This window comes from Chrysochloris asiatica, unplaced genomic scaffold (assembly GCF_000296735.1).
Source record: "Chrysochloris asiatica unplaced genomic scaffold, ChrAsi1.0 scaffold00023, whole genome shotgun sequence".
NCBI classification, from domain to species: domain Eukaryota; kingdom Metazoa; phylum Chordata; class Mammalia; order Afrosoricida; family Chrysochloridae; genus Chrysochloris; species Chrysochloris asiatica.
In genome coordinates this window covers 20,510,079-20,520,467 of record NW_006408541.1, presented here as the reverse complement: position 1 = coordinate 20,520,467, position 10,389 = coordinate 20,510,079, and the positions used below count along the sequence as shown (strand labels likewise).

General features: G+C 43.0%; 1 protein-coding gene across 1 annotated transcript; it reads right to left on the bottom strand.

Moving 5' to 3' along the window:
- Positions 1–5,499: 5,499 nt before the first annotated feature.
- GTSF1L (gametocyte specific factor 1-like) lies at positions 5,500–5,949 on the bottom strand. Its single transcript, XM_006839283.1, has 2 exons — positions 5,671–5,949; positions 5,500–5,595 (listed from the first exon to the last, which is right to left on the bottom strand). Exons 1-2 carry the CDS (start codon positions 5,947–5,949, stop codon positions 5,500–5,502), a joined length of 375 nt encoding a protein of 124 aa, XP_006839346.1.
- Positions 5,950–10,389: the final 4,440 nt, after the last annotated feature.

The following is a 10,389-nucleotide window of genomic DNA, read 5'->3' as shown; positions in this document are numbered from 1 at the left end:
TGTTGTTGGCGGAGCTCTCTGCTATACGTCCACCCGATCCGCCATCTTGTTTGTTCTCCTCTCCCATCCCTTTTTATGAATATGTTTAATATCTGTTGATTTCCCTGTAATTCTGAAAACCTACAGATAATAGGGGAATCAGATCTGAGTAACTGTCCTCCTGGCCCCTTGCTCAATGCTCTGCAATAAAATTACTTTCTCTTTCTTGAAAAAAAGAAGAAGAACCACATGGAAGGAGGAAGAGAGTTAGAAGTGACACTGAGGAGTGTTAGGAAGAGAGTTTGGAGCCACAAAGTACGAGGGCAGTTGACCCTTACACCTAAAGTTCCTCCAGAGGCCACCCCGTTGCTGATATGCAGCTATCCTTATGATCCAGTGCCATTTGGGCAGCAAACATTTACGTAGTCCTGTGCCAGCCCCACTAATGGGAACAAAACAATAAGCAAGACAGTGTTACTGCCTTCCAAAGGCTGGCAATGGAAAGGCAAGTATACACATATACACAAAGGAAATCTTGCCCCAGTCCTATGATTTTAGAATGTGAAGCCTATTAGGGGAATCCAGCTGAGGGAGCTGTTCATTCAACCTGAGGAACAACAATGTTGAAGAAGGAGGTAAATTAGGAGACTGGCTAATATTGGAGGGGGCAGTTATGGCGGAAGGAAATGCACAGAATTACAGGTGGAGAAAAGAAAGCCTAGTGACTGGAGCAGGGGTTTGAGGTGGAAAGTGGATAGAAGAGAAACCTGCAGAGGTGGGCCAGGGTGAGATCCAAGGATCTCCATGGGTACACTGCAGCGTGGACCTGGGCCTGTAGTAGTGAATAGCTAGCTAGTCAAGGCCTCAAGCTTGATGATAGGAAGCTCCCCCAGGCTGCAGAATCTCTGGATGGTGAAACAGAGATTATTAGTGTGCGGCTGACACCTCAGAGCTGCTTCACGTAATTTGGAAATCTATGTAAAGGCAATCATAGGGTGTCTGGCTTCTTTTGCTCAACCTTTTGTTTTTGAGAATTGACCAAACTGTTGTCTCAGTGTAGTATGATCATCTTCATTGCTGTAGAATGTTCTGTCATGGGACTACATCACAATTTACCAGGGCAGCTCCAGCCATTCTTGGTTAAGAACATAAAGAGTTTCATGGGATTTAAAAAAAAAAAGGATGTAATTGCCCCTAAGGGACACTCAGGGTGATGAAAGAATTTGGAAAGGGGCAGAGGTGATGGCTTTGTAATATAATGAATATCATTTGTGCCCCTAAATTGTATGTATAAAAATTTTGATATGGCAAAGTTTGTTAATGATATACGTATTACAGGAGTCCTGGTGTGGCGCTGTGGGTTAATGAGTCAGGCTGCAAAGTCGTTTGAACTGCAAGGTCAGTGGTTCAAGCTCACCAGCGGCTCCTTGGAAACCCTTGACAGGGTTGCTATGGGTCGGAACCGACTCGATGGCACTTCACAACAACAACATCCATACCACAAGGAGCCCTGGTGAAGAACAGGCTAAATGCTCGGTTGCTAGCCAGCTGCTCTGCAGAAGAAGTGACAGTTGGCTCCCATAAAGATTTACAGCCTTGGAAACCTTGTGTGAGAGATCTACTTCATCCTACAGGGTCACTGTGATTCGTAAACGATTCAGTGGAAATGGATATGTTGTTGTCAAGTGCTGTCGAATCAGTTCCAACTCTTAGCAACCCTGTATAGCGTTTCTGAAGAGCAGCTGTCGAGTTTGAACCTCTGACCTTATGGTTCAAACCAACCTTACAATCCAGTGCTTACCCTATAGCACCACAAAAAGAAAAAGAGAAAGATCCACGAAAAATGTTTCTTAAATTAAATCTACAGGTTTTCTTCAAGAATATTTTGATTTTGTAGATCCATTGTTAGGAGCCCTGGTGGTGCAGTGGTTAAGCACTTGGCTGCCCACTGAAAGGTTGTGGTTTGAATCCATCAGCTGCTCAGAGAAAGATGTGGCAGCCTGCTTCTGGACCGGGTACAGCTTTGGAAATCCTATGGGGCCGCTCTCTCTGTCCTCTGTGGTCGCCAAGTCAGTTACATGCATTGTTGTTATGTGCTGTGGGGTTGATTTTGACTCATAGTGACCCCATGTGATAAAGCAGGACTGTACCCCATAGAGTTTTCTGGGCTGTAATCTTTACGGGTACACATCACCAGGTCTCAGCCACAGAGTCTTTGGGTAGCTTTGAAACACCAACTTTTCAGTTAGCAGCCAGTGCTTAAAGGCTGTTGGCTTAATAGCTGCTTTAGAGATGCATGTTGTTGTTGTTGTTGTTAGGTGCCATCGAGTTGGTACCGACTCATAGCGACCTTATGCACAGCAGAACGAAACACTGCCTGGTCCTGGGCCAATCTCACTATCGTTGCCATGCTTGAGCCCATTGATGCTGCCATTTTGCCAATCCATCTCGCTGGGGGTCTTCCTCTTTTTCTCTGACCATCCACCTTACCAAACATTATGGTGAACTCTACTTTGAGGAGGCAGCTCTTCCCCAGTCCCATTTTGATTTATAGGCGTGTGCATACATTTGGGGAATTTGGGTTCACATTTGCATGTGTAATTAAGAAGATTGAAGGCAATCGTAGGGATCCTCAGAGATATTGTCCTTTTAATAGACCGTATTCAATGCTGTGTATGAATCTTATTTGAATTCTTTCAAACAAACAAAAGTATTTTGAAAATTATAAATAAGGGAAATTTAAATAATGATTGGATAACAAAACAAAAAACCAAACAGTGTCATTGAGTCAGTTCTGACTCAAAGCTGCCCTATATTGACTTTCAAGACTAAAGCTTTGTAGGAGCAGACAGCCTCACCTTTCTCCTGAGGAAAGACTGGAAGGTTTGAACTGTTGGCCTTGTAGTTAGCAGCCCAGTGCTCAGCCCAGTACATCACCAAGGCTCCATAATGATTGGGCCTTATTATTATTAAGTGCTGTCAAGTCGCTTCTGACTCATAGAGACCCTATATGGGATTTCTGAGGAGCAGCTGCTGAGCTTGAACCGCCGACCTTGCAGTTCAAACTGATCTTGCAGTCCAGTGCATTAACCCGCAGCACCACACTAGGACTCCAATGATTGGAAAGTTGATGATATTAAGGGATTGTGATAATTTTTTAGGGATGATTTTGTTTTTAAAGAAGCCTAATCTTTTAGAAACACCTATTGAAATAGCTCTGAATAAGATAATGCTTGGTATTTGCTTTGCAGTAAGCATTTGATTGCATTTGGATATATACATTGTGGTTGTAACTATAATGGCTTGGCAAAGATGTCCATATCCGAATCACCAGGAAGTGAAGTTAGCAGATAGAATGAAGTTTGCTAATCAGCTGACCTCAATATAGGAAGAGTATCCTGGAATGTTCAGCTGAGCCCAATGTAATCTTTATGGGTACTTTTGAGTACTGTTAAGTACTTTTGAGTCGGTTCCAACTCACAGTGACCCTATGAAACCTATGGATTTCCAAGGAGTGGCTGGTGGGTTTGAATTGTCTACCTTGCTCTCCAAACTATCTTGCGGTCCAGTGCTTATCCTACAGTGCCACACCAGGACACCAATGTAATCACTTTATTGTTAAGTGCTATCAGGTCTGTTCCGACCCATAGCAACCCTGTATAGGGTTTCTGAGGAGTGACTGGTGAGTTTTAACTGCCAACCATGTGGTTCGCAGTCCTGTACTTATCCTACAGTGCCACACCAGGCCTCCAATGTAATTATGTTGTTAAGTGCTGTCCAGTCAGTTCTGACTCCTAGTGGCCCCGCATAAGGGTTTCTGAGGAGCAGCTGCAGGGTTTGAACTGCCAACCTTTTGGTTTGTAGTTCAGTGCTGATCCTCCAATACCCAACAGAGCAGCTGGTGGGTTTGAACCACCACTTTGCCACATTTAAGTGTCCTTAAATGTGGATGAAGAATGCATGAGGCAGAGGCAGAGTGGAGACTGGTCACAAGCTGAGGAATATGGGCCACCTCTAGGGGTCCTGGTGTGGTGCTGTAACATAGGCAAGGCTGGCAGTTCAATCCCACAAGCCCCTTCTCAGGAACCCCATACAAGGTCACTGAGTCGGGGCAGACTCAATGACACTTAAGAACTAGAAGTTAGAAAAAAGCCAGTAAATGGATTTTCAAATGGAGTCTCCGGAAGGGAATACAGTACTGCCCACACCTTGATTTTAGCCCATTGAGGTCCATTTTGGACTTCTGACCTCCAAAACTGTAAGATAATAAATCTGTGTTTAAAAAACAACAACAAAAAACAGATCCTCACCGTTCTAGTGTACCCTTCAAGAGAAATTTTATGCATATACACATTCCCTCTCGCAACTCTGCCAAAATACTGCCATACACGAGATGTCTTCAACCAGTTCACGGAAATGCTGAAAAGATAATGGGATTGATTGTTCTACCACCTTTTGGAGCACCCCCATGTTTATTGTTTTTTTGAACCTGGCTTTTTTCTGTTAAAGCAGGGTTTGGAAAACTGACGTGTAGTCCAAACCTGGCTTGCTGCCTGCTTCTTTCTAAATAACGTTTTATTATGGAAGCACATGTTCATTTGTTTGTATATTGTCTATGTGCTGCAATTGCACCGCTGAATTAGCATGGCCTGCAAAGACAAGAATATTAGCTGGGGTTTTAGAGAAAAAGGTTGTTGACCCCTGAGTTAACAGTTAGGCCTTAGCCTTTATGTAACAGCACAGAAAGAGCATTCTTATGCTTTTTCATAGCAGCATACTGTTTCGTTGTACAACTGCCCCATAATCTAATCAGACCTTCCTCAGGGGTATTTAGATTGGTTCTGGCCTTTTGCTGCTACAGATAATGCTGCAATAAATATGGGGAGAGGGGCTTCAGGAAGTTCATGGATGAATTTCATTATCTTTTAATTCCATCTGCCCTTGAACTTTTTGAAGCCCCCTTATATGTGCTGCCAAAGGGAGCACGTTGCTGTTAGTGTTGTCGAGTGCCGTGGAGTTGGTTCCGACTCATAGTGACCCTGTATAGGGTTTCGGAGGAGCAGCTGGTGGGTTTGAACCACCACTTTGCCATTAGCAGTCCAGTGCTGATTCTACAGTGCCCCACCAGGACCCCGAAGAGAGCATGTAGACTGCAATGATTTTGTACTTACCTCATTTTCCATACATACAAATATATTTACAGGAATGATTCCTAGGTGTGGAGTTGCTCGACGGAAACGTGTGTACACAGAAAATTTTGATAGCTATCGCCAATTTGCCCTCAGTGGAGATGATACCAATTTACATTCTTGTGAGAATACTTGTCTTATCCCACCTTTACCAGCAGAGTATGATGAAATCTTTTGATCTTTACCAGCAAGCTGAATATCTTAAAGCTTTTTGGGGAAAAAAAAAAAAAAGGTATGTCGCTGTAGTTTAACTTGCACAACTTTTATTCTGAGAGGCTGGTGATCCTTTCATGCTTTAAGAAACCTGCATTGCCTTTCTCCTGTTGGTAACTTACTTTCCTGGTCTGAAAGTTTTCTGTGCAGCAGTCTCCTCTCTCTCAGATTCTCCTGTGTCGCTTTCACAAACAAGCTTTTGGGGAACAAAAGTCTTCAGGACAAACATGGGGTAGCAATTAGCACCATCGACATTCCAAACATCGGGGTTGGGAGACCAGGGAGATGCCTGAGGGTAGTGTTCATTCTGCTCTGAACTTGGAAGACTAACTTTCAGAGGGCTCAAGGTATCATCTTCCTCCATGCTGCTCCTGTTCACGCAGGTAGCCTCATGTTCTTCCAGCATTTTGATGGGAACCACGTGGCAGGCATTGTATTTGCAACTGGCCATCTTTTTGGCTTTCTTGGGGTTCTTTCTCCTGCAGGATGCCAGGTGGTACTGAAATCGGCTGAGTGGGATTCGGTGGTGAGGGTTATAGGGGCAAATTTCTAAGGCTTCTGGCTCCATAAGAAATTGTCCTTAAGGCGGAGTACCTCACTTCTTAGAGTCAAAGTAAAATGCCCCCTTGTGGAAAAGCCCTTTTGTGAGAAGGGCTGAGCTATCCTCTGCCCGGCTGGGAACTCTGGAAACGGCAGCTCACGTTCCCTTATCCTCTGAGACCAGGAGTGATGGGTGTAGAAGAGGGACAAGGAGCTGTCAGAGAAGCAGCTGCACAGAGAAGCTAGAGTCGTCCAATGGCATATGAGACAGAAGAACTATAGAAAGCAGATGCAAGAGCCAAAGAAGCACAGCAATCCCAACACCACAAATGCAGGTGAGGGTCTGCGCTGACCCGTTTGACTGAGCAAAGCTGTGTGATGTCAAGGAACAGTTAAGTGTGGTCACAATGGGTGGCCTGAGTCATCAGGAAAAGGCCTCCTGGACCATGGCTCGGGAGGGCCACTGACTTTCAACACTTCAAAACTGTTCATGGCATGGAGTCTTTAAATTGAAGTATTATATAGTCCATTTACATTGAATGTAGTTCCTAGTATACTTGGGTTTAAATCTACCATTGTATTTTGTGGTCTTTAACCTATTTTTTTTTCCTTCCTTTGTTTTAAATTGACATTTTGAAAATCATTCAGTTTCCCTCTCCCTCTATTTTGTAAAGTTTACACTCTTGTTTCTAATTGTTTGGTTATTGAAGTTTAATGAGAATATTACCCTCTTTTTGGAGAATACAGGATTTTTTGTTTATTTTTTAGTTTACTCCTCTGAATTTTAAGCCTTTAAAAACTTCACTAGACATTATTGATATTGTCATATTATCATTGTTTACTTACACTTACGCCCATATTTTTTTTCGCTTTCTATTTCTTCTTGCGTCTCAGATCTACCATGTCGTGTAGGTTCACTGTCATTCTGCTTCAGGTTTAGGCTTTACAGTTTCCTCTCCACAAACTCTCTGGTTTTTGTTTTCATGAAAATGTCTTCATCTCACTTTTAATTCCTGAGAATGCTTTTTGCTGATTATAGTTCCATAGGGTTTCTTCTGGATTTCACTGAGAAGTCAGCTGTTCACTGTTGATGAATAGCTTCTTTCTCTTTAAAAAACAAAACAAAAACATTTTGTTGTGAATTGAAAGAAAGTTTATAGAGCAGGTTGTATCAGTTTTACACTCAACAAACCATGTACTTTGTTTCAATGATTGCAACCCCCTCGTAACATCAGTGAGCCCTCTTCCTCCCTGAGATTCTCATTTCCATTTTACCCTACTGTGTCCTTAGGTAAATGCTGCCCTATTGATCTTGAATGGTTGATATTAGTGTTGTCGCCACTGTATACCTGTCTACCACTTGGCTGAAAATTGAGCCGTGAGGATGAGTTCAGTTCCAGACCTGAATGATGACAAAGGGCTGTGGTTTCATGTTTCTGCAGTCTCTTTCTGTCAGGAAATCCATCTTTTTTTTATATGCACATAATTTTGAGCTTTGTCCCACATTTTCTTCCACTCCCTCCAGAGCCTTCTAATGTGTTCCCTTTCAGAACAGTTGGTAGTGGTAGCTAGGCACCATCCAGTTCTTTTGGTCTCAGGGTCTTGGAGACTGATGTCCACGTGTTCCATTGGACTAACTGGTCCCAAGTTTCTTCAACTGTCATCATTCTTCGTTTCTCCTCACAGGGAGAGGCAAGATCCCAGTCGACACTCTTTTGAGTGTCTATCTTTTTATATATTAGTCTTAAATATTTGTCCTTTAGTTTTGGTTTCTACAGTTTAAGGAGCTCTGGTAGTGTAGTGGTTCGAATTGGGCTACTAACCTCAGCGTCAGCAGTTTGAAACTTCCAGCTGTTCCGTGGGAGAAAGATGAGGCTTTCTGCTCCTGTAAAGATTTACAGCCTCGGAAACCCTGTACAGGTATTATGCCCAGAATTCGGGGTCCCCAAAGAGCACCAAGGAGCCGTTGCCGATGCAAATACATAAGGGTTGTTTATTCAAGCTCCAGCTCGGACCCCACCTGCATCCGACGCAGCGGATGAGGGATGGAGCCTCGAACTCCCAGTTATTCAAGCCCAAGCTCTGACTCCACCTGCATGTGATTCCACCTGCATCCGATGCAGCGGATGCAGAGGATGAGGGATGGAGCCTTGAACTCTCAGTTACTCAAGCCCAAGCTCAGACTCCACCTTCATCTGACTCAGTGGATGAGGGATGGAGCCCCCCCTGGACCCTTTGTCTGCGGGGTTTTTATAGAGTTTTCAAACAAGTTTAGGTTTTTCAGCTTTACAATATTTGGATTGGTTGACATTTGGCAAAGTATGAGCTGTTACAGTTTAATTTGTCAGTACTGGTGGTCTTTTGTTCTTAGGCTAGGATAAGGAAAACATCTGGCATCTGGCCTTGGGTTGTCCTGTCTACTGCTTATCTAGTTCTTGCTGTTGCTAGGGATGAAAGGATATTCTAAGGCAGCATGAGCTGATTTAGCATGTTCCTGGAACAGGAGGACGTGTTCAGGCTAATGTACAGAATGGAGTCTTTTTCTTGGTCCTACACAGGGTCGCTAGGAGTCGAAACCGACTCCAAGGCACATAACCACCACCAACACCACAGTTTAACTATGTGTAGATTTCTTTTTGCTTCTTCTTTTTATTTGTCTTCTTGAATCTGTGAATTAGTGTCTTTCATTATTAGTTCTGGAAAATTCTCAACCATTTCTCTCCAAATATGACCCGCATCTTATTCTCGCACTCTCCTCCCTTCCTGGGACCCTGGTTCTGGTGCTTCCACTGTGCTCTTGTCTCCTACCCCCTCTTCAGAGTCCTGGTGTGACACTGTGGGTTAACGCGCTGGACTGTAAAGTCAGTTTGAACTGTAAGGTCTGTGGTTCAAGCTCACCAGCCACTCCTTGGAAACCTATGCAGGGTCGCTATGGGTTGGAACTGACTCGACAGCACTTACAACAGCAATAACAACAACCCTCTCTTCTGTATTGTTCTGTGTGTTGCCATCTGGACCATCTCTTCTGATTCACCCTCCAGTTCGCTACTGTCTTCTGTAAATTTTTTATTTTGTTTTTTATGGTTATCAAACTGCTAACATTGTTTTTATAATTTCTTGCTCCCTGCAAGTATCTTCAAGTTTGTCATTTATGTTTTAAAGGCTGGTAAATGAAGTAGCCTTCTAAAGTTTAGAGATGTGAGCTAGATCACATTGGGGTGGGAGGAAGGGTTTAGATCTAACCCATAGATTCCTGAAGGTGTAGCCTGTTAGTGTTTCAGCTAAATATGGGAAACATTTCCAATAAGACTCCCTGCTGACTGTTGTCCTTCCTGTCCCACATGCAACCATACAGTATTGACAGATACCTCACGTGTAAGTAAGTGGCTTTGACCCTCTGACGTTTTGCTTACTTTTCTACTTACAGGTTTTCATCTAAAAATTTGCCTTGTCAAACTCTATCAAGATCTGAGTGACAGTAGAAATATAACATATTCCTGAATGGGAAGACTCAAAAATCATAAATAAAAATAACTATCCTCTCTAAATTACATTTTGTTGTTAAGTGCCATTGAGTCGGTGCTGACTCATAGCAACCTTATAAAAGGTTTCTGAAAAGCAGTTGGTGAGTTTGAACCTCCAATCTTGTGGTTCAAACCGAACTTGCTGTCCAGGGCTTATCCTACAGCGCCATTCCAGGACTCCAAATTAAATTATAGTCACCCTAAATTTATCTATAAATATAATGTACTTTTAAGTCATTAACTGTGATGGTTGTGACCTATGCTGATATCTGGTTAGCAAAGTGTCTGCTCATTATTTCTTGTTTTTCCACAAGAGTCTGACCATTCTCAAGAATTTATGTTTGTAGCTCAGGCATCAATAAACCCCATCATTCCTGGGCCAAATCCAAGCTGCTATCTGTGTCTGTGAATGGAGATGTATTTGCTAAATAAAATGCCCATTTTTTTGCATATTGTCTGTGGCTACTTTCAGACTAGAGCTGAGTTGTTGTGACAGCATCCACATGGCCCAAAAAGCCTGAAATATTTATTATCTGGCTCTTTGCCAAAAACGATGGCGTAACTGCTGTTCTTGATGAATTGGGCAACCCATGTGTCAGTCCTTCTTATTTCCATATTCAGTTCACTGGTGGTTAAGACTGTCTGGCTCCCAGTTTTCCCTTCTACCACTGAGCAACTGTGAATTCAGGTGGAAGACAAATACACACTCACCTGTGTAATTTGCATTTATATACACATGTGCTCCTGTGCTGGGAATGAAACCCCATGAGACGTTTGGTTGTACATACGTGGCCTCAGGAGACACTCTTTATTCTTATAATTCTATCACGTGACTTTTACAAATTCATCTTTTAAAGGTGTTCAACTTATTGACAACAATTACAATAATACTGTAGGGAGTGTGGTGGCTTCACAGGATAAACACTGGACTCCAAACCACAAGA

Coding starts and splice junctions, on each gene's coding strand:
- GTSF1L (XM_006839283.1), bottom strand. CDS start 5,949: ATGGAGCCAGAAGCCTTAGAAATTTGCCCCTATAACCCTCACCACCGA. Junction 5,596..5,670: donor AGAATGAACACTACCCTCAG/GCATCTCCCTGG, acceptor TTTGTCCTGAAG/ACTTTTGTTCCCCAAAAGCT.